The following is a 24,144-nucleotide window of genomic DNA, read 5'->3' as shown; positions in this document are numbered from 1 at the left end:
GTGGACTGAGGAAGGCACACATGCTGTTTTCTTAGTGCTGAAGCTAAGCTATTGATGCTTGGAAGTTGTTTATCTGCTTAAAATGGCTATTATAAAATAGGAGTTTCATTACTGAAATGCTGTTCTTATTCTCATTCAAATCCTTTAAGTGTGTCCCGGGTTAGTGAGGAGGAACTTTTCCTAACTGGGGGTTTGGCTTATGCATTTTCTCCCTGTTTACCGGGGATGGGTTGTGACTTGTACTAAATATTCAAAATGGCGGACAGAGGCTCAGCGAGTCAAGATGAGCGCTTGAGAGCAGGTAATCATTACATTTTACATATTCATATTCATTTTCCCTTTCCTAGCATCTACTTGTACGAGCAAGCAATAGTACACATGTACGCTTTTTAAAACATCATTTGGCCGTCGCGCAGGCTTTTTTTGCGCCCTAGCAACGATATCATTGCTCAGCTACTTTAGCTAGCGAGTTAGATTAGCGCAGTTAGCTACAAACAAAAAACTCTTGGCCGTGTAATTGCTGTAACACCGCGTGAATTAATCTACTTATTTACATAAGTTCTTCGGGGCATATTTGTGATAAATGTGGCGCGTTTGGGAGCGTGAGTAAGTAATAGTCGGGTTTAAGTGAGAGTAAAAGTAATCCAAGGAGCTTCTAGATAGCTAGCACGCTGCTTTGTGGAGCCGTTTATGAAGCTGTAAGGGATAGAATAGCCAAGTTGCTAACAAGCTAATGTTAATGATGCCTCCTGCTCCGACATGAGTTTACCCCAGGGCACAGTGCCAAACAAAACGAGTTATTCAAGCGTCGACTTTACATATTCATATCGAGACGATTCATCACTTTCAGCTACTCGTAAGATGTCATGTCGCTGCAGTTATAAAGCACCGTAGCGCTTATTAATTTTGTTTGTTTTACTCTGGGCGGCATTTTGTTTCGCACAGTGTTAGCCAGGTAGTTAATGAGTTACTGGAACTTGTGTAATATTAACCTTTTTATCCGGAGTTTTGCATTTACATAAAACTCAAATATTCGATTAAAAAAAACGTGTCAGTACTCTGTTGTTGTTTGTTATTAGCTAATAAGGTGAGCGCTGGAAAAATAAATAAGCACTCAAATATTGTCTAAACGCTTGGTTGGTCGTGTGTAACCCCAGAAAGGTTATACACGCCGTTGTTTTGTCAGCACCGATGAGTGTGGAGCCCAGCTCATGAATATTCATGAGTACACGCGCAGTGTTCATGAATGATTCATCTCCTGAGGAAGTGCGCGCGCGTGGTTTTATGTATTAGTGAGGACCAGACGTCCCTACCAGGAGAGGAATATCAACAACTGTTGATTTTTAATTTATAACAAAAAGCTCAAAGAGATTAAAAGGTGTGCTTTTGGTTACTGGGGTTAGGTGTAGGTACAGCGTTATTTGGGTGCGTTAATATTTATGTCATAAGGATAATAGTGGCACTTTTCCACCGCACGGTACGGTTTGGCTCGGCTTTTTAGGGGTTTCCACCGTGGATAGTACCTGGAACTTTTTTTTAGTACCGCCTCGGTTGAGGTTCCAAGCAAGCAGAGCCAATACCAAATGTGAGCCAGGCACTGATGGAGTAAGGGTTCTCCTTAACGAGTGATTCTGTATTGTGCCTGAATAAATGTCTTTAATACATACTTTGTGTACGGTAATATTCATTGAAAATTATGTATCATTATCTAATTATAGATCAAATTACACCAAAGGTTTCCATCTTAGATTTTCGCATCTCGCTTGTTACCGATGTCCGAACGGGCGTTTATCGAAGTCGGTCCTGACACGGCTGAATCTAACTTGGTCACATCGAGCACTACGTGGGTTTGTAGAGCGCCGTTATTTTACATCCTTAAGAGGGTCCGTGTTCAGTGAACAGGAAAGGCGTTTGGAATATGGCCCGAGCATGTGTTTGTACAGGGCTTCGATAATACAACGCTATTCCTGCGTGAAGGCGAGTGGAAGACGGCACCCACGTTTGAGGCGGCACAAAACCGCAGTGAGAAAGTAAAGCGAGTCGAGCCGTACCGTACCGTGGAAAAGTGGCTTATGTAGTGTCTGTGTCGAAAGAATAAATAAGTTTTGACAGACATTTGATTCACTCTGGTCTCAAATATCTAAATTCAAGTTTTCACTTGAAAGGTTGTAAAAGTGTCTTTGAGGATAGTTGTCTTTTTTTTTTTTATTGGTGAACAGGTTATGTCGGCTGGGTGGAGCGGACTGGCTGAGAAATTGTGCAAATTATGATCACTTCATGCAAATGCATCTTGGTGTTGTGAAGTGGAAAATACAAATGCATACGGCTTTGGGGGTTTAATATTAGTAGTTCAGGTGGCTTTATTGTCGTTTCAACCTTATACAGAAACGAAACAACGTTCCTTCAGGACCGTGATGCTACGTAAAACAATCCAGAGCTACTCGAGACCGCACGGAACTAACTAAGATTACACAGGACTACAGAAAGTGCTCATGTGCAAGCAGCGCAAGACGGCATAACAATTATTAAACAGGAGAGTAGGCACTGGAAAGGACCGGGCAGAAGGGCTGGGGTCATATGACACAAATATCACATCACGATACATGAGGACGTTTCGACAAAGATATAATTTATCTAACCAAGTGTCTGCAAAACAGTAGTAACATAAACAAAAAAAACATTAAACAGAGTTTGACACAGAAGTTTAAGCTTTTTAAGAAAATGTCATCAAATCAATCGCATCCGTTCAGTGCCATTTAATTTGTGTTTATTAAAAACATTTTTAAAAATACGTCATACCAATGATATCTCAGAAAAGTGCATTTCGTAATCATTTATCACGACATCCATATTATATCGATATATCGCCCAGCCCTGCCGACAAGTACACACTTCTTGTGTGGGGGGGGGGGGAAGGTGCAAAGAGATCCTACACTATAATAATACATGTAGTATGAATAGTGTCCTGTTTTGAGCACAGCTCTGTAATTAAACAGAGCCTTTCCCACTACGTGGCTGAAAGAAATGGTTCATTATGTATGAGCTCAAACAAAAAAGGCTCCAATCTCATATGTAGATTATTAGGAGGTTTAAAGCATAAACTTGGCTACACTACCTGCATGCTATGCAAAGAATCTAGTTAATGCAGGTAATTTCCTGATGACGGCATTGTGACAGGTTTGTCTACGTGTTGCATACTTGCTGAAAACGTGACTGCGCAAATTAGGGATCCAGTCCCACGGCACCCGCCAAAACAGTCACAGGAGTAGGCGTTCTCTACTTGACTATCTGGAGGGATATTCAGATATGGAGCTTGTGGGAGAAAGAAAGGCCTCATTCATGAGGGAGCATGTGGTAATCATCTGGCACTGTTGATGCGTTTATTGCTTTCATTCATCATTGCTTTCATCAGTCTTCAGTTACTGTTTTATCCTGGTGATTCAAATGTGTTTGTATTTTGAGAAAGATAGATATTTGTTAGAAATTATTCAAACAGTGAATATTTGTTCCCACCCGACACACACACGAGGCTGGATACACACCTGCACATAGCACTCTACAGGTGCATGTCTAGTTGTTTGTTCTCCTTCTCCTTTTTTTTTTTTTTTTTTTTTTTTTTTTTAAACTGTCTTAACGTCAGAAGGCGTCAGATGGCAGAGGCGTTAACTCTGCACCATGGACTCATTTCCACGAGCGGAAACATCCACTATGTTTACACTGTAGCGCACAGTTAACAGTAGAGGTCGACCGATTTGTGGATTTTACCGGTAACTGTGTAGGGCGGTACCTGCTGAAAACCAATTTATCAACCCTTAGTGTTTAGAATTGATACTGAATGAAAACAAAACACTCAAAGTAAAATATTGCTGAACTTTATTACAAAACTAAACAGTGCTGGCGGTACCATGAAAATGTACTGTACTTTAAAAACAAAATAAATAGCAATCCTGTGCGGCCATGCCATCTTACCTTCGCTTTCGAATTCGCTTCAGTTCGTGGGTAGCAATTGCTTGAATGGTGGATTTGTTATTATTCTTAAACAAAACAGTACCATGACAAACTCGCTGATATTAAACATAGAACTTTTGAGACCAAATCTCCCGCCGTCGTCTTGTCAGTCAGCTCGCCTCACTCTCGCCACGTGATGAATGAAGTCTGATCTGTGCTGCGACTCCGACTCGTTCAGACGCGGTCAGTTTTTAATCATAGCGTTCGTTCTCTAACTGAACTAAATGATTGTTATTACTATTAAAAAAAATGTAAAAAAAACGAAACGACATTGGGGGCGGTGCTGCGGTGGGCAAGTAATGTAATCGGTGTGCAGCCGAACACCGTGTAACACCGTTAACACAGACTATCACAGCAGACCTAGTTAACTATTAATAAATAAGATCCAGACTGAACAGAAAAGTAACACTCCAAATAACAATCGAGACCTCCAAAATGAATTCAAAAACACTTCAAATAACACAACAGAATTAGTCAGTGATCGGCTTGTACTGTATAATGACAGCAGCCCCTTCTCAGTCGCTCCCGCAACGGGAAAAACTATCGGTGTGGATTTTTGCCGATGACAGCGTTCCAGTAGTCATTGTTCCAGTAGTTATGGATTATCGGTCGACCTCTAGTTAACAGCGCACGTCGTGCACAGGCGTTCACGTTCCTGAGCAACAGTACACACGCACGCATGACGTGAGCGTGTACTCTAGGCCCATGTACAAAACACTAAGCAGGAACGCTGGTGTTTCGCTGTAGTACAGAGAATGTATGTGAAATAAAGAGATGTGGTTGATTTACATTAGGATCATACAATGCCGATGTCGTGTTTACATTTCTCGCTTTTGCCTTTCCAAAGTCTCCTGCGTGTTTCTCAGATCCCCAAAGGGTTTTCTCTGGCCCCTAAAAAGTCCTTGGCCTCATTGTTTTTGCAGTGTTCTGGCGGTGGGACCTTCATCCAGGCTCCATTTTGCTTTCGTGCTAGATCAGATTTTGGTTGCGGATCGTTTTGGGTCTACCTCAAAGCCCGTCCTCTGCATCTCGACACGCATACGTTTTCGTACATCTTCACAGAATTATAAATCAGCCCTCGGTATCAGTTATGGTGAAAATTCATTCAGAGCAACACGCACACAACAGGAAGGCATCCAATTTGCACATCATGCATATTCATTGCAGTTTATTGGCGTGTAAATGTGCTGAGATGTTCCAAGGCCGTTTTTAGTCATTTCTATTAAATTGCAATTTATTATTCAACATGTATTATTTTTTAATGGTTGAGAATGATCCATTTGCTGCGACTTCAGATGTGATCAGCAAGATGTGTATTCCTGCTTAAATATACTTGTCGCAGCTTTTTATTTCCAATTAAATCAAAATTAGCAGTGGTTTAAAAAAAAAAAGTTGTTACTCAGCTTTGTAACGCACGACATAAGAGGATTCTAGGTGAAATCATTATGCGTATTCATCGCACCATCGAACCTACTGTCTTGGCGACGTCTGTTAAATGTTATACGTCTTGCTGTTTTCAGGTCTTTTGCATTATTTTCGAGTGTGTGAAAGTGGTTTTTGTTCTGAAAGTCGTGTCTGTGCATGACTAATGGGCTGTTATAGAGTGTCTCTTCTGCCTCTCCAACTCTGTTTTCATAGAGCTCATTCACTGCTCATGAATATTCATAAGCAGACCCAAACTGTTTATTCATATTCATTACTTGACTCACTCAAGTTCGATTAGCTGAAACTCCTCAAAGTATTATTTTTTGTTAGTAATTTGACTTCCAGTTTCCGGTCAATGTGTATGTTTGTGATGTGGCTACAAAATGTAACTAAAATAACAGGAAATTCTTACATTCTTATCAGCTTTAAATTCTGGTCCAAGTAATGTAACTGACCAATTAACAGCTTTAAATTAACACATCTGCATAAGACTTTATAGGTCCTGAGGGATTTCAGGGATTCGCTATCTGATTGATTGGAATTGGCGGGAAATCTCCCAGCATGTGTGTGTTGTGTGCCGGCTCAGACACACCTTACGTCATTGTGCCCAAACTTCTTGCTTTTATGTCTCTTAACAAAGAGCCTCAGGTATTACAGTGGAGAACACGGTCCTACCAGTCAGGGATTCGCAGTAAAAGCTCTGCTGTGTCACAATTAAACACGAAACTGTCAGTGTTGGAAAACCGAGCTAGAATTAGCGTGAAGTCCGAATGCTTTTATCATCCAGTAAAGTGTTTCCCACTTATGATTTCTAACCACGTCACTGTACAGCAGGATAAAAAAAAATTAATAGCCTATAATCTCATGTAATGTTTCATATCTCCTTTTCCACACCCAGCTAGCGTAGGGCGAAAAGGTGACCTGCTCAAAACCATCAGTTCTTGGTTTTGGACTCACCAACTCTGTTCTATCCATCTAATAAAAACTTTGATGGTGTTTTTTTTGTTTTATTTGTTTGTTTACCACAGCCATTAAGTTTTCATTCTTCTAAATATGGCTATATTGTGATGTACATGAGTAGATCTTACTCCTTGGTTTTTCTTCGATGGAACGCCCACTTCTCATAGGCCAATCGAACTCTGATGAATTAAACCAAAGTCCTGCTTTAATATGCCGTCCATCACATTGTCTTTAAATAAGTCCAGGCAGTTGAGTCTGTCCGGGTCATTTTCCTAATTAAGAATTATATTTGGAGCTGAAGGCTATTTAAAGTCCATGACTGAATACACTAGTCACAGGAAGTTCACAGGAAGGTTGCAGGTTCTCTAGCAAATCACTGTTAACAAATTTCTCACTAGGCCTATGTTTAACCATGAATGGTAATTCATCTACATCCTCAGTCTGTGAATGTGATGAAAACCCACTCATTCTCCAGATCCTTATTCAGAGCTCTACTGTGCTTTTTAAGGAGCTTATTAAAGCATTCATTTTTCAAAGGGAGCACCGAGGGGAAAATGCACATTATTCAGGCCTCCAGCAGATAATAAACACGCTTTGCTGATGGGGGTGTGATGGTCGATGTGAACATTATTGATTAGGCTTGTGCAATGGAATGTTGGAAATTCCCCAACAGTTTAATCGGTCACAGTAATCAATGACGAGTCCAAAAAACAAACTAGATGACAGTTTAAGTTCTGTAAAATGTATTTTATTTTGTTAATATTGCATCTGTTAGAAGGGGTTTTTTACAGTTGCAATCAAAATGATTCAACCCCCACTGCAAATCAGGTGTATTTTCAAAATGTACAGACTTTCAGCTGTTTGCAATGAACAGATCGAACAAAAACAAATGAAATAGTTCAACACAACGAATGCTTCAAGCGGTTTCCCCAAATTCAACTGAAAATGCAACTTGTAATGATTTCTCCAGTTTCAAAATGATTCAACCCCTTCATGGCAAGCAACTTTAGTACTTAGTAGCGCACCCTTTTGCTGTTATGACCTGCTGCAAATGAGATGCATAGCTTCTAGCAGCATTCCTGAGGAATGTCAGCCCATTCCTCATGAGCAATGGGCTCCAGTTCAGTAATATTCTTGGGTTTGCGTGCTGCACCCACCGCCTTCAAATCCCACCAGAGATTTTCTATGGGGTTCAACTCAGGTGACTGTGATGGCCCTGTAGAATCTTCCAGGACGACTTCTGCAACCAAGCCTTGGTGGAATTTGAGGTATGTTTGGGATCCTGTGGGGGTTCTGTTCGAAGGTCCAGTGAAACCCAAGCTTCAGCTTCCTCACAGATGGCATGATGTTTTCTCCGAGGATTTCCTGATACTTCAATGAATCCATCTTGCCTTCCACACGCTGCAGGTTTCCAGTGCCAGAGTATGCAAAGCATCCCCAGAGCATCACCGTGCCACCACCATGCTTAACTGTGGACAGAGTGTTCTCTCTTCATTCTTCTTCCTGCAGAAAAGTTTTGTTTCATCGCTCCACAGAACAGAATCCCAAAACTTCTGTGGCTTATTTATATGATTTTGATCCGACTTTTCTTGCGCCTTTGGGTCAGTGGTGTTGTACGTCTTGGAGTTCTGGCATGGAAACCTTCTGCATTTAGTACAAACCTTACAGTGCTCACTGAAACCTCAGTGTCTGTTACCACCAAGTCTTGCTGCAGGTTTTTCGCAGTCGCTCGAGGGTTTTTCACAACGTGCCGTCTCAGAAATCTGCTGGCAGCCGTTGATAGCTTCCTTTTTCTGCCTCGTCCAGGTATTTCATACATTTTCTCCCCCTAGCCATTTCAGGTATTTTATGTGTTTTCTACCCCTGGCCATTTCAGGTATTTTATGTGTTCCAGCTCAAGCACACCTGGTGCAACTAATGAAATCCTGGATTTCAGGTTGAATAATTTTGAAACTGGAGAAATCATTATAAGTTGCATTTTCAGTTGAATTTGGGGAAACCGCTTGAAGCATTCGTTGTGTTGAAGTATTTCAATTGCTTTTGTTTGATTTGTTCATTGCAAACAGCTGAAAGTCTTTAAATTTTGACAATAAACCTGATTTGCAGTGGGGGTTGAATAATTTTGATTGCAACTGTAAATGTCGAACCACAAAAAATGTCATAGACGGTGAAAGAATCAACTACTTTGATGGGAGCATGCAAAAGAACTCCAGCTTTCCTCAAGGCAAAACTGCCTGCATGTGTGTGTGTGTGTGTGTGTGTGTGTGTGTGTTCACCAGAGCCGGCTCGCTACAGGCGTACGTTCGTGTAGTGTAAGTGGTTCAGCGAGTGTAAGCACCCCTACAACAAGTAACAAGAAAAGAGATGAACAGCAAGCAGTGACCGTCTCAGAGGAAACTATTGATAATGCTTCTGTAACAAAGTATTTGGCATGTCGTACCCAAATGTACAGCAAAAAAAGGTTTCCTGGTGACACCAGTATAGAGAGAGCTATGTTTCTTCACACTGTACCTCCAATTCTCTTTGCAGAACAGACGATATTCACTGCCCGAGTCTCCCCATCCAATAAATTTTTTTAAAATCTTGGTTCTGTACAAAATAGTGCAGAAAGAACCACCACAGCCAGTTGATTTATTCTTGACAAAAGCTCTTCACAACGGGGTCCAATGTGTCTCGAAGACGCATTATGATCCGATCACTCAAACCGCATTCGGAGGTGGTCAAGACTACATCACATTCATATTCATTTGAACGCAAGCATACGTTGATGCATCCTGGACAGCAGCGAAGGACCGCCTAATCAACTGCGTCATTGCCCTAGCTGAAAATATGTAATCATCGCAAGACTGTTGTGAAACCTAAAAGACTGAATGAGAAACGTAGTTGTTTTTCATCGTATCATTTGCCCCCTCAGAAGTTTTGTTAGCAGACAGTGCAATTAAAACCTCTGCATCTGTCTGTACAGGTACACGAGAGAGGATTCACGGGACATTTCTGCCAGAAAATAAATGCGTTGGTCATAAATATGCGATGCGACAGCCTTGACGGGAAACGATGTGTGGAGTCCCGTCACAAACGGTCACCGGAGACACGTTCATAATGCCAGTTGTGAACAGCTACGCGTCTCAGCTGTCCACTTGTAATCCGATCACAAAGGATGCGTTTTAATACCTGGTGTGAACGTATCCAAAGCCACATAATGGAATATGCTTGGAATATTCTCCTGAGAAAGTGGGTTTTGGAGATCTTGGGCACAAAAAGGACACTTCTGACTGTGGACGTGTAGTGTATAAGCCCCAAGAGTGTTTGTGTTGAGTATGAACTCCAGACCTGTTGCTCTAAGAGGTGTCTGGAGTACATATAAATAGCATTTAGGCAGTGATGCTCAGCAGCGCCTCTCGGTGGATTTTTTTTTGACATTTTGTTTGGTAAATTATCAGGGGAAATCATCAGAATTGAATGATCGCGTCTGTCTCTCTCTCTCTTTTTTTTAAGCTGCAGGTGGGGCTGGGCGATATGGACACACAACTAGATCACGATATTTTGTGGTGTTTATTGCGATACCGATATCCGTGACGATATAAATATAGAACCGTTCACCACTGTTTTTATCTACAAGTGATGGTTGTGATCTTGAGAGCCTCAGAAACACAAACACTGATCTAAAAGTAAAACTGATTTTCTGAAAGCGAACCAGATCCAGATTGTAGAGGTGCAGTAGCTCCTCGTTTAGTGATGAACTCCTCCTCGGTTTCACGTCCGCCTTCCGCCGTACTCGTTTTCACTCTGCACGTGAGCTGAGAATGGGTCGCACCCCATCGCACACAGATACGTCATCGACTAGGCTTCATCGTTATTATCACGGGAAGACCCATTCTTACTGTGGGGAGAATTTCTACCGGTGTATCGCAAACGAGAAGATATCGCCCGTCACTAGCTGCAGGTTTCTGAAACAGGTAGACAAACACTGTTTTTCTTACAAGTTTAAAAAGCTAAGAGTAATATTTTTCTGAATTAACAGTTTAATACGTATATGCACCACTTCTGCGTTGTTGTACGCCACTTCATGTTGTGTGTAAGCAGGTATAGTGATGTCCTAAATTTTTCACACAGTCCTCGTCTTACTTCCTAATTTACGTGTGTGAAGTGTTACACCTCCTGGAAATCTACGGCTTAACAGAACACGACGGCCGGCTGTACACGATCGGTTCGGTACAATTATAAATAAACAAAACCCCATCTCTTTAAAATCCGAACGGTGGTGTTCTGATGGACGCGTCCCGACTTTTAAACCTTTCCATAGCACGTTTCAGCGTGCGCAAATTGGCTAATTCTGTTTATCTCTGTGGTGTTCTGAGGCTTGCCACAGTGGTGTAGCTGACGGATACGTTTGTGTTGTGATGGCTGAGATTGCATCGTGGGGGGTGTTTCTCACTTTCTCCTTAATTAAAACAGTCACACGCTGGCAGTAATTGGGCTTTTACTTCTCCCTAGCTGCCATGCCTGCCATACCCAAGAAGCTATCCAATTAATATGCTAATGAACTGATAAATATTTATGAGGGCTTTTGAATTATGCAGAAAGCTTTCTGAGGTCTCTCTCTCTCTCTCTCTCTCTCTCTCTCTGTGAAATGAATTGCTTGCAGGACTTCAAAGCTGCTCTTGGCTAACGAGGAACAGGGCGCGCTATTTGCATATGGCTTTAATCAGCTGAATACTGATTACGCTTCATTATGGATGCTAGTGTTCCAGTTGCAGTCTTTGTTTCGCTCTGGTGAGGGCGAGAGAACTCTTCCTTCATGCTCCTAGCTGTAACTGTCAGTATTGCATCTGTGCACATAACAGGAGCCAGTAGCGCTTCGCAGGCTTTTAATATCGGATCGTAGACGACTTTGTAGTCTTGCCTTGCGTTACCTGCGGCTTCTGTCCTCTCGAAGCTTGCGCGTGGGAGAAAATGTTTCATGCTAGAGATCACGGACTCGAGTGTTTCTGGTGAGTGTCCTTTTACTTATGTGTATTTTTCTTGCGCCTTAATTTGTACTGGCGAACGTCCTGAGGAACCCACGCTCACACCGATTGTGTGAGGACTCGGACGGTTGCGGAAATGACTTACTTGGGTCACTATCTTTTCACCTTTTTAATTCCTTCTGGGTTTGAGTTTTGTCCAATTGTTTTGCAGATAAGGCTGAGGCTTAATCCCTGTGAGGAAAGGCATGGAAGTGTGTTGCATTTTAAGTAGAAAACCGCAGATGTCGGTTTAAAAGTTAGCGCTGGTTGTGCATGCTTGCTTTTGTTAACCTTGGCGCATATATTATTTTCATGAGATTTGTACACTTGTGTTGAAAGTCTTCAAGTATTGCACGTGGGATTTGGAGCGCTACGAGTCTTGCAGCACAAAGGCTGGATGCAGTTTTAGAGGTCGTTAAGCTTTAATGGACAATCCAAGGCCGCAGGACTCGGAGATGAGTCTGTGGTCACTTTTAGGTTAATTTGACCGAGACCTAATCACTAATATATATAATTGTGTTCCTTTTTGTTTTGTGGTCCTGCTTTGCAGATTCGACAAGCGCAGCAAGAGAATCCAGTAAATCTGCCATGGAGAATGGAATACATGGAGTCCAAGGTAAATCCTCTCAAGCATTTGTGTTTGTATGCAACTCCTTTTATTTGTGTGTGTGTGTGTGTGTGTGTGTGTGTGTGTGTGTGTGTGTGTGTGTGTGTGTGTGTAACTGTTTCTCCTTCCCATTCTAGCTGCTCAAACAAACGGGCTGGACTCGCAGCAGAAACCAAACGGACAAGCAACAAGTGCAATCAGCAACATGCAGGCACAAGCCTTGCTCCAGCAGGTAAATAAAAAAAAAAAAAAAAAATTCCAGTGAACATACCTTTTAACATTCTCTCTCTCTCTCTCTCTCTCTCTCACAAATACAATGTGGTTGCTGTCAATTTCTACGTGCTCTCTGTATTGTATTGGTCTGGAACGAAGATGCAAACTCGGGGGATATTCACCACTGGCTCTTTTAGTTTCCGTAGTAAAAATTCCTTCTCCATGGAGACAAGTCTGTAATTTATTAAGAAAGTGCCTTGGCACTCATTATCTTAGAAACGAGCTTGAGCGACCAGAGTGGTATGTTAATTAAACAGTGCTGCAGTCGTTCCAAAACAGGTGGAGGGGAATATGCAAATCTATGCAGAATTTATTTACACCGCATAATGCCCTCATTTACATAATGCGAGTACGACTACAGGCAATTTGATTCCCCCCCAAATGAGTTTTTGCTTTCCGAACTTCCGTACTAGATTTATTCTCGACCAATTCTGGCATCGCAATCATCACATCAGGGGTTTTTTTGGGGTTTTTTTTTTTTAATGCTCATTGGAAGCTTTACATTATTTTGGTGATTTGAATGGTTTCTGCCTTTCATCAAAGGCTAGGTTGATTTTAATTTTTTTTTATTTTTCTTCCGTCAATGACTTTTGCAAGTGTTCAAAAATAAAACTGCAAAGGCCACCGATGAAAGAGGCCCTAAATAATACTGCTTTGTGAAGGATGAATGCTTCATAGAGTTGAATTTGTTGGTGGATTGAAAGGTTATTCAAAAAAAAAAAAAAAAAAGGCCATCTCTCTCTGGTTTGTCTCTTTTCTTTACCTATCTTCTTGCAAAGCTTTTCATTCAATTCAATGATGAACTTTTACGAAATATTCGGCTCCAACAGTTCAGGCTTCGTACGAGTACATAGATGCTGTACATATAAGGAAATCTTCCCTGGAGTGCTGAGTGGCCCATGAGCCTCTGCTCCAGGAGCTCTGTATCATCCAACGATTTTTACCTGTTTCAGTGGCGATAACCAATTCTTTTTAAAGCAGGGGTGTCTGATCTTATCCGGTGTGGGTGCAGGTTTTCATCAAGCAGGAGCCGTGTCTGATTCCACCTGATTAGGCTTTCAATAAACTCGGGTGTGGCTTCTGCTTGTTTGGAATGAAAACCTGCACCCACACCGGCCCACTTTGCAGATAAGTTTGGACACCCCTGTTTTAAATAAAGACGCAAGAACTTTGAAGATTCATATTATTAGATTGTAGAATCTTTTCTCCTGTTTTAGACCTTCAGAAATGAGGTGCAGACAGGCCTAAAACTGAAACCGAAAATGTCCGCGTGGTAGCACTGGGCAGAACATGGCATATATGTGATGATTGACATGGGTTGCACATGGTTGTTTTTAATTACTTTCTATAAAGGTTAACCCTCCATAGTGACCGAGCAACAACATTCCTCTGTCTTTCTCACACCTGCATTTACCCATAATAATGTACGTACTTACCGAGGCCCATTTTGAGGTACGAGCTTGAGGTACGAACGTTCAAGGATTTAGAGATAAGTTCTTTTTTTCTAGAAAGAAGAAAGCGTGGCTTTGCCCTCTTGTTTTCTATCTTCCATAGCCTGATTCAGTAGCGATCCCCGATTCAGTAGTGATGCTTGTCTAAGCACTCATCGTACATGTTTGCCAGGAATGCTGAGTGTTCCCTCTGTGTGTGTGTGTGTGTAGTTGAGTCTGAGTTCAGCGCAGCAGCAGCAGTTGTTTCTGCAGCAGGCTCAGCAGATCCTGGCAGCCGCTGTGCAGCAGCAGCAGACAGCAAACCAGCAGAGCAGCACCACTGGAGCCAACATCTCTGCATCTGCTGCTACACCCATCACGCAGATCCCCCTCTCTCAGCCTATCCAGATCGCACACGTAAGAACCGCAAATGATTACACGCATATTAGCTCTCTAAATATTTTATAAATGCTGATGGGTTTGTTTGTGTTTTCTAGTCGGGTTCTGCTGAGTAGTGTGTGTGTGTTGCAACGCAAGGCAATATTTTTATCGTCAAACCCCTAACCCCCCCCCCCCCGTTGTTCCTAATTTGGGTGCATTTTCGGTTTCCCTTCAGCAGCTGCAGCCGACGGGTCTTAACCTGCAGCAGTTCGTGTTGGTGCAGCCGGGACAGCTTCAGCCTGCTCAGTTTATCATCTCCCCTTCACCTCAAGGCCAGACTGGTATGAGCTCTCACAGACCAACGCACACCGCACAGTGCATTTCAAAACTCTGTGGAGTCCGGCATGTTCCATATCGGACAGAATTTCAACGTGTCTCTTAAAATTCCATGAAAACGTGACCGAATATGTAAACAGACGACGTGATTCACCTCTCACTTAAACTGATGACACTCCCCCCCACAGCCCCCTCCCTAATTTAGTCTTATTAATTCCCACCCACCAGCCAGCTCTCTCTTTCATATGACAGCTACCAGCCAGGAAGGGTGAAGGCTATCGTGTGCTTCCTCCAAGACACATGACAGCTGTGGCTGCAGCTGTGTCTCAGGTGGTAGAGCGGGTTGTCTTAGGGTTGGCGGTTCGATTCCTGGCCCGCATGACTCCACATGCTGAAGTGTCCTTGGGCAAGACACTGAACCCCAAGTTGCTCCCGATGGCAAGCTAGCGTCTTGCATGGCAGCTCTGCTACCATTGGTGTGTGTGTGAATGGGTGAATGAGACACAGTATAAAGCGCTTTGGATAAAAGCGCTATACAAGTGCGACATTTACATGAAGCCAGCCAATCACGCCTTTTCGAACTGCTGCTCATGTAGCGTAACACACGGAGGAAAGCACTATCTGCCCTTCGTCCACACACACGAGCTCCCAGATGCCCTCCATTCGCTAGTGTCTGTGATCGACAGGGGAGAGAGTATATGCCATTCCTTCCCCGTTTTTGCTCTCTTGGACTCCCGGACGCTGATGGCTGTGGCATTTGAATTCGCATTTTCTGGACGACAGGCTGAAAGGTTTTCCATTGTTCCACTTGAGAGCTCCTCTAATACGTGGTGAACTATCTGTTAAAGATTGTAAGACAAGTTATGTGACTTTAACTCAGGTTTGTTAGACACTTCAGTGTGTGTAGTAAAAGACTGTTTGCTCAGTGCTTGGCTGGACATACAGGTGCATCAAAAAAAAAAAAAAGTAGAATATCATGGAAAAAAATTTTTTTTGCTGTAATTTAATTCAAAAAGTGGAACTTTCACATATTGTAGATTCATTACACAGAGTATATTTCAAGCCGTTTTTTGTTTTAATCTTGATTACAGCTCATGGAAATCAGAAATCCAGTATCTCAAAATATTTGAATAAAGAATTTTTAATACAGAAATATCGACCTGAGAAGAGCTCTAATCAGCTAATTAACTTAAAACCCCTACAAAGGTTTCCTGAGCCTTTAATCTCTCAGTCTGGTTCAGTACATACAACCACAATCACGGGGAAGATGAAAGTAAATGTTGCATTTCATTTGGAAATCAAGGTCCCAGAGTCTGGAGGAAGAGTGGAGAGACACAGAATCCAAGCTGCTTGAAGTCCAGTGTGACGTTTCCACAGTCAGTGATGATCTGGGTTGCCATGTCATCTGCTGGTGTTGGTCCACTGTGTTTTGTCAAATAAAGAGTCGATGCAGCGTCTACCAGGAGATTTTAGAGCACTTCATGCTTCCATCTGCTGACGAGCTTTATGGAGATACTGATTTCCTTTTCCAGCAGCACTGTGAACCTGCCCACAGTGCCAAAACTACTAGTAACTGGTTTGCTGACCGTGGTATTACTGTGCTTGATTGTCCAGCCGACTCTCCTGACCTGAACCCCATAGAAAATCTATGAGAGACACCAGACCCGACAATACAGACGAGCTGAAGGCCGCTATCAAAGCAACCTGGGCTTCCAGAACACCTCAGCAGTGCCACACGCTGATCAACTCCATGCCATGCTGCACTGATGCAGTAATTCATGCAAAAGGATTAAAACCCTGACGGAGTATTGAGTGCATAAATTAACATACTTTTCAGAAGGTCGACATTTCTGTATTATAAATTCTTTATTCTAATATTTTGACATACTGGATTTTTGATTTCTGTGAGCCGTAATCAAGATTAACACAAAATAAGGCTTGAAATATTTCACTTTGTGTAATGAATCTACAATATATGAAAGTTCCACTTTTTAAATTAAATTACGAATAAAAAAAAAAGTTTTGAGACGCACCTGTGCGTTACCTAGTTTGAGACGTAATGAATTTTATGCAGTCCTAGTAGCTCCAACTCTGGTTCTAGAGCTACCCAAACTAGTGATGTCTCAACTAGTGATGTAGTGCTTTTAACCCAAATAGGGTTATATTAGTTTTAAAAAATATGGGTAATGTTTATTTTATTTCCTTGAGTGTTTTGAATTTTAATTTCAGTTTCCTTTCAGTTAGTTTTAATGGTGCAGAAATAGTTTTGATTTCATTTTTATCTCCCCAATGTCATTCATTACTTTGTATTTAGTTTTAGTATCATTTTAGTTTTTAATATCATGGTAAGATCGTACAAAAGAAAAAAAAAAATCACAAATTGGGCTCTTTTCCTACCTATTTCATTATCAGCGCTCCAGTTGCTCCTAAAACCCTGCTGTGCCGAGGAGTTACGTTACTCTGCCATCTACTGGTCATCTATGATTCTGCAACACTCCATTCAACCTCCTGTTTTTAAGTCCGACCACCCAAAATTTAAAACACGAAAGTGTAAATGTTATTTATTTTCCGTTCTTATTGCAGGTGGAAGTTATAGTTGCAGTTTAGTTCTCGTTTATTTGGAAACTTGTTTTTATTTCTATTTCGGCTAACAAAAATGTTTTTTCACTGGTAGTTTTCGTGATGGTTTTCGTTAACGCTAATAACCTTGCTGAATAGTGGAGCAAGACCTTTAGGTTATGGTTCATCAGAAAGCATTGTCTCATTTAAACTGTCCATATCGATATAGTTTTGAGATGTATTATACAGTAGCTTTTTCTCTTCATTTAATTCTGCTAATTTTGTTTCCTTTTTGTAGGCCTTCTTCAAGGCCTTCAAGCCCAGAATCTTCTGACACAACTACCTCAAAGTCAAGCCCACATCCTGCAGCCTCAGTCCAGCATTGCTCTGACTACACAGGTCAGAACTACAAATTCCACTGCCTCTACTATGCAGTCTCGATATTTGCTTAATAAGCCTCTCTGATAGTGATATCAGAACCGGCTTCTTTATCTTGGTTGTAATTTAGGCATTGAGGCATTTCTTCTTTTCGATGCATTTCAGAGACATATTTTTCATTGTCCATAGGCAGCGACACCTACACGAAAGATAGCTGCCATGCCATCTGCTGCGCCAACCACAACGAAGCGGGTGGATGTTCCTCTAGTGGAGGAGGCCAGTGAACTGGAGGAGCTAGAGCAGTTTGCCAAGGCCTTTAAACAGAGAAGGATTAAACTGGGCTTTACTCAGGTACACCAAGTGTACAGTGTTGGTTGTGATGAAGTTTGATAGCATCATCAGTCCATCATAACTTCAATATTTTCTTTACATTTAACTACCAGGGAGACGTTGGCTTGGCCATGGGAAAGCTGTACGGGAACGACTTTAGCCAGACCACCATCTCCCGTTTTGAGGCTTTGAACTTGAGCTTCAAGAACATGTGCAAGCTCAAACCTCTGCTGGAGAAGTGGCTCAATGACGCAGGTCCGTCTTACCTCTCTTTCATCAAACTTTGGTTGTTGGGGTTTCAATAACCATTATTAAATCTGTTGTTTTCCTTCTTGTTATTCTCTTTGAGCTTATCCATGAGCCTTTTAAATCCCTTTTATTTCCTTCTTTTCTAGTTAAATCGTTTAAATGATGATTACCAATTTTCTTCTGTTTTTATTAGAAAACATGACTTCAGAATCTGCAGTTTCCAGCCCCAGCGACATGTCCCCAGGCATTTGTGAGGGTCTAAATCGACGCCGTAAGAAAAGAACCAGCATTGATACCAACATTCGCATTGCCTTGGAGAAAAGCTTTCTGGAGGTTGGAGAACATACTTATAAACACTAGGGGTCAGAGTTACCAAGAATGGCAACAATCCTTTTTTTTAATTTATTTTATTTTTACTAATTATGACACACACATTTTTGTGAATTTTGTTTTAAAGTCTGTCTGTCTTATATTGGGTATTAGGGCTGATTTAATGACTATAATGTTTATCCAGGGTAGATGAGCTGAAACTGCTACCTTGTTTGTCACCATTATTAAAGTGGGAATTGAAATCCCTTTTCCAGCAGAGCCAAAAGCCTACCTCTGAGGAGATAACAATGATCGCAGATCAGCTCAACATGGAAAAGGAGGTGGTGAGAGTGTGGTTCTGTAACCGCCGGCAGAAGGAGAAGAGGATCAACCCCCCGAGCAGCAGCACATCCAACACCCCCATCAAAACCGTCTTTACCAACTCCTCCCCGTCAGTGGTAGGTTATTTGGAATTTTGTTAAATCTATAGTCACATAAAAGCTATTTGTGAACCTAGATGAGGGATGTCCAATCTTACCCGGAAAGGGCCGGTGTGGGTGCAGGTTTTCATTCCAATCAAGGAGGAGCCGTGTCTGATTCCACCTGGTTAATCAGTTGATCTTGGATTTCAATAGACTCGGGTGTGGCTTCTACATGGTTGGAATGAAAACCTGCACCCACACCGGTCCTTTCCGGATAAGATTGGACACCCCTGATCTAGACATTTTACCATCCGGTACTGCTAATTGTCCACTGTGTTGTCATGAATGTTGACAGATATCCAGTTCATCAAACACACTGAATGCCAGTTCAGCACTCTCTCTCAGCACTGCCTCTGTTCCAAACTTCACACTTGCTGGTATGTTGGGGTTTTTTTCTGTTAATAAATACAATCCTAGTTTAGAGTTCTTTATTATTATTATTATTATTATTATTATTATTATTATTATTTTCATTTACCATCTTGAGTCACTGGCTGGAAGCAGAACATCAGTCCGTACAGGATTTTGCAGGATTTTTTTGTTGTTGTTGATTCTTGCAGCCAAAAATGCTTGATTTTGCATTGACTTTTGATTTTTAAAAAAAAAAAAATTTGCAGGGTTTTTTTTTTTTGTGCTTTTATTTTGCTGAAAACTACTTGATTTGGCGAAATTGCAATTGTACAAAATTGTTTTCGCCATGATGTTTGTTGGTAAACGAGACCTTTTTAGCTGTATTCATGTTCTATGCACACGAATCGAAGAGGACTTTGGCTGAATGTGCATTGTTGTGATGTCACATGACACGTCTTGACCCTAATCTGTGGTAATTTTGAAAAAAATTGCAAGCTTCTCCGCATAATGCGGAGTTTGCTTGATTTTTGCGTTAATTTCTGCGATCGCAAAATCCTGGAGGGACTGACTTTATGGACCTTTATATCTGGTCTTGGTTTTGAATGGCTATTAGGTTACAGTTAGATGTACGGTTTTTCAGATTTACAGTTAGGCCGTCATGGATGCATTGGAAAAATGTGAAATTCAGTGCAAATCCAGGAAAACAAGGCATTACACATCTGTAGACTTTTATTCTAATGCAAAGCCTGGATCAACCCAATTCTCCAAAAATAAGGAATGTGAAGTCTACCCAAGAATCATTTGTCGAAAGCCCCAGCATGCACACAAAATGGGACTTGCACTCGTAAGTGAAAAAGGAGATCCTTTCTGAATAATTGAAGTTGGCCCAGCACTGAGCTCTGGGGTTATTCCCATTGGAGCCTCTATAGAAAAAGACATGGTTTCGTATACACAAGTAGAACCAAAACTTTTTGAGTATTTCTCCCTATACCCGAGTTTTTCTGTTGACTTCAGGTACAACTCTAGGACCAGTCACCTCAAACACTGCAACAGTCATCTCTTTGGCACCCGCTGTCGCCACTCCAGCTCCGACTATGACGTCCCCGTCGCTTACTCCCTCTGCTACAGTAGCAACTCTGACCGCTACAAAACAGGAAGTGGTCAGGACAACAGAGACTGGTTCCACCATTGCAACATCAGCTGCACAGGGGCCTGGGCAGTTTGTCATGTCTCCGGCAGGGCTAGGTGGAGCAAATCTGGCAGCCATGGCGGCTGCAGCAGGACTTAACCCAGGGATTATTTCACCCTCCCAGCTAACACAGGGGTATGCACTGAATGTGGTCATAAGCATGTAACGTGCTTTGTCAATGACTTGTTGGGTTTGCAGTTTGTGCGTGTGAGTGCTTGGTTAATAGTTAAATGTGTACTTTCAGGGGAGCATTGTTAAGCTTAGCTCCAGCATCTCTTGGCAATGCTCTGACTCCTACAGCACTGATGAACAACACCACACTGGCCACTATTCAGGGTTAATGAACTTCCTTATTTATGTGTACATTTGGCTACATTTTAATGACCTCATTTGATATCAGTTAACGCTTACTATTTGTGTTTTGTTTTTTCCCAGCTCTTGCATCTGGGGGGGCGTTACCCATAACCTCTTTTGATGGAAACGGCAACGTGCTCTTTGCCAACACCAGCGCAGGAGGTCCCATTCTGTTCAACTCACCCCTGTCTCTGCTTCCCACCGGTGTGCTTTCAGCGGGCGGAGCTGGGGGCGGGGCTCTCAACCTACAGGTTACTGGTGATGCGCACCAGAGCGCTATGCCAGTCAAAAGCATCACTGTGGCCTCCAAGGCGCAATGAACACGTTTTGCTTCTTCCCTCGCTCTTTAGACTTTATTTAATCCCTTTGCTACTACCAAATATTGAGACGTTTTATTATAACTACGAATTTTTATCCTTGCGCCAGGAGACTTTGTTACTTTTTTTGGACAATCCAACTGTCTGTCTTCTCAGTCGTTTTAAAGCCTTCATGGAAACTATTTGATGATATAGTTGTACTGATTTTGGAGCATGCTGAGGAAGCAGTTGGAATCCTTCTTGACTTTATTTTTGCATGGGTTGTGGGATTTTTTTTTTTTTTTTTTTTTTTTCTTCCTGAATTCAAACTTTTTAAAAAAAAAAATTTTAAAAAAAAGAAAGAAAAGAAAAAAAAAACCACACAAAAAAAAGAAATGTTTGACTGAACCAAAAATGTGAGCTTTTGATATCACGTTAATCGTCCTTTAAATGAGATTACTGAGCACAAAGGAGTTTCTGTTCACTTCGTGCACGGTTCCTTTTATTTCTGGGTCTGTTGTGCAGGTCCGTATTTCAGATTTATAACCAAGATCATTGCATATATTTTATGGTTTTAAGTTAGATATGTTACTACAAGTTGTGTCTCAGTAGATGTTTTTAGGAGGCTTTAAAAAAACAAACAAAAAAAAAACATATTGTTCTAACTAATGTATCACTTTATGAACACGGTTAGAAGGCTTTAAAACTAGTAATAAATCTGAGGCTCTGATTTAAAGATGGGTCTCGTTACGAGCAGTGCAAGGAGTCTTTGTTCTGTCCAACTCTTGTCTGCAAACACTGATCTTACTTTTAGCGGCTTCTTCAATGCAGCAGTCACTTGTGGGCAGAAGATGTCTACAAACAGCACTGAGTCTAAGTTTCATGTAGGAGGGAGAAGTAAATTCGATACAGGTCATGAAGAGAGACTGCTTCGAGCTCGAATGACGCATCCCATCGTACGTGATAACTTATCAGATTAAGCTGAACTCCAGTTTGTCAGTTTTGGGGGGGGGGGGGGTGATAATGATGCCTGCCTTGTCTTTTATTTGGAATTTTTATAACGGCTAAACCAAATGTCTGATCACATTTTATCGAGAAACGTCAACAATGTAGCTTTGCACACTGTAACAGTTAGTGTATTTGCATGGAGTAACTGCTCAACTAATATACATGGCTTTATTCTCTCAGACATAACCTTTGTGGACTGAGGCGTTGAGGGGTGTAGATCTGATAGGAAAAGCTTCGACCAAAGTGGATGTAGATATACACAGCTACACGTGCAAGACCAGCAAGTCACTGAATTAGGGTGAGCAGATCCACTTTGTATGTGTTCTCCATTCACCATCATGTCTTGAACATCTGTTTATCATCTGCGCGTAGTGACACAACACATGCTGGACATTTTGCTTTTGTAGCAAACAGTTATAGTAGTAATAGTAGTTGTAGTAATACCTCAGCATTAGATATTAAAGTATAATACTGACCGAGACACGCTGGGGGTGGTGGTGGGGGGGTACCTTAAAATGCAGTTCTCATTATTTGTAGTTGAATAATGAGGTTTTATGTTAAAATGGCATCCAAACTACTTACTGTTTAACCGTCTCTGAGCTTATAAAGAATTAAGTACTCATTTATCATCACTGGATGTTTAGGGATTTCATCAAACTTGGCACCAAAGTTATCCAACACTATGCAGTTCGATTAAATGCTCAAAACGCTGCAAAATAATCAGGTTTTCATGTAATGATATTTTTTTTTAAAAAAAAAATATTTTTTTGCCATTAAGCAGAATTTTCATATTGCTAATTTTGGTAATAGATACATTTTTAAATACTACTGCACTGTAAGTACTACTATCTATAATAGTTTTTCTTGTCTGACTTGCCAAAGCAAATGTGTTCCTTTTGATTTCCACTGTGGATGATGTTATCCAGGGGCTAGCACATGGATCTCTTTCTTCTTCCGTCGGGTGTCACGTTAGTTACTATATACAGCATCATGCGCTTGCTGTGCTGTAGGCTAGAGGTTTAACTGTATAAAGACTCGACGCATATCCTGCTTTTAGTGATCACATAGCATCTGCTGACAACGTAACATTGACACGATACTGCAGTGGAAGAGGAGGTTTGGAAGTAATTTATTAGAGAAACTCATTATTTAAGTAAGCTAGCTTATGGGGCATTTCAAAGCAAGTACCGCGGGACGAAACGACGACTTCTGTAGAGTATTACGTCAACAGTACAACTTCTTTATTACAGCATACATCATCGTCGTCGTACCAATCTACTGTAAACATTAGTCTGTAACAGGAACGCTGTCCTGTTCGGGTCCGATTTTGGGCGATTTGTTAAACTAAAACTAGGACGCAATATTTCTCACAAAGGAGGAGTTTGCCTTATTCGCAATTTCTTGTGTTTACTCATGCTTCAGGTTCACTTCAGTCCTGTCCAGGTAATGTGTTCACGTGTCATCTTGAGGGGAGGCGGGGGAAAGTCCCACCAGAAAAATACCAAAGACTTCCTCATAGTTAGTGTGTGATGTAGCACAGCCAGCTCTGGTTTCTCCTTAGCATCAACAATACACTGTGTTCTATCCCTTCATAATACATAGGAGTAATCTCATACTGACACTTGGCATTATTCTTAACACTGATTCTCATGAGCTTTTTTCCCCAAAGTGAATATTTTCAATAGTGTTTTTAATGTGTTGTGGATACAAAACCAAAGATTCCTCTTTTCTTTAATGCTTTGCTTACAAGTCCTGTTTTTTAAAAATCTTTGATCAGCAGGGTTTTTTTTTTTGTTTTTTTTTTTTTTTAATTAATATAAATCTTTTCCTATACTTTTTCTACAGCAATGATTTCTGTGGAGGGTTGAAACATTTCACTATACTAGGATACGATTTATGTTCACTATCACTTTTACTGTACAGAATGGGCTGATTTTAAAAAAAAAATAATAAAAAGGAAAGAAAAAAGGGGTGTGTTCACAGTTCACAAAATAAATCATTTACTGTTTAACTTGTGTGGATTGGGGGGGGGGGTATTTTACCGTACACTTAGGTCATTAGGCATTAATGTTGTAGTCTACTGTGTTTGTCTATTGGGTAGTTTTTTGTTTCTGTCAATATGGGAAATATTGTAGTTGTGTGTATATATATCATTAAAAGTTTTTTGTTTTTAATGTGTTAACACAATGTCATGTCTCAGTGTATGGGTTGAA

General features: G+C 41.2%; 2 protein-coding genes across 6 annotated transcripts in view; both read left to right on the top strand.

Moving 5' to 3' along the window:
• The first annotated feature begins 206 nt into the window (after window positions 1-206).
• Window positions 207-24,118, top strand: LOC128601711 (POU domain, class 2, transcription factor 1-like). Of its 5 annotated transcripts, XR_008384739.1 has the most exons (15): window positions 207-301; window positions 11,950-12,015; window positions 12,144-12,238; window positions 13,941-14,126; window positions 14,326-14,431; window positions 17,284-17,384; window positions 17,553-17,714; window positions 17,807-17,948; window positions 18,136-18,275; window positions 18,527-18,709; window positions 19,029-19,110; window positions 20,099-20,408; window positions 20,518-20,609; window positions 20,709-21,879; window positions 22,112-24,118. XR_008384739.1 is itself a non-coding variant. In XM_053615019.1 (14 exons), the coding sequence occupies exons 1-14, from the start codon at window positions 256-258 to the stop codon at window positions 20,945-20,947; spliced, it is 1,947 nt and encodes a 648-aa protein (XP_053470994.1). In that variant the 5' UTR covers window positions 207-255; the 3' UTR covers window positions 20,948-24,118. The 5 variants fall into 5 exon arrangements, 4 of the variants coding, with proteins under 4 accessions (XP_053470994.1, XP_053470993.1, XP_053470992.1 ...); XM_053615019.1 differs by having other exon boundaries at window positions 14,329-14,431; window positions 20,709-24,118; XM_053615018.1 differs by having other exon boundaries at window positions 18,530-18,709; window positions 20,709-24,118.
• LOC128601714 (late histone H2A.2.2) overlaps window positions 22,114-24,144 on the top strand; it is a 31,878-nt gene continuing 29,847 nt past the window's right edge. The window contains exon 1 of the mRNA XM_053615024.1: window positions 22,114-22,229. The gene's annotated coding sequence lies outside the window, so the exon portion shown is untranslated. The remainder of the gene's footprint in view (window positions 22,230-24,144) is intronic.

Source organism: Ictalurus furcatus, chromosome 26 (genome assembly GCF_023375685.1).
Source record: "Ictalurus furcatus strain D&B chromosome 26, Billie_1.0, whole genome shotgun sequence".
In the NCBI taxonomy this organism is placed as follows: Eukaryota; Metazoa; Chordata; class Actinopteri; order Siluriformes; family Ictaluridae; genus Ictalurus; species Ictalurus furcatus.
This window is presented reverse-complemented; position numbering and strand designations above follow the sequence as displayed.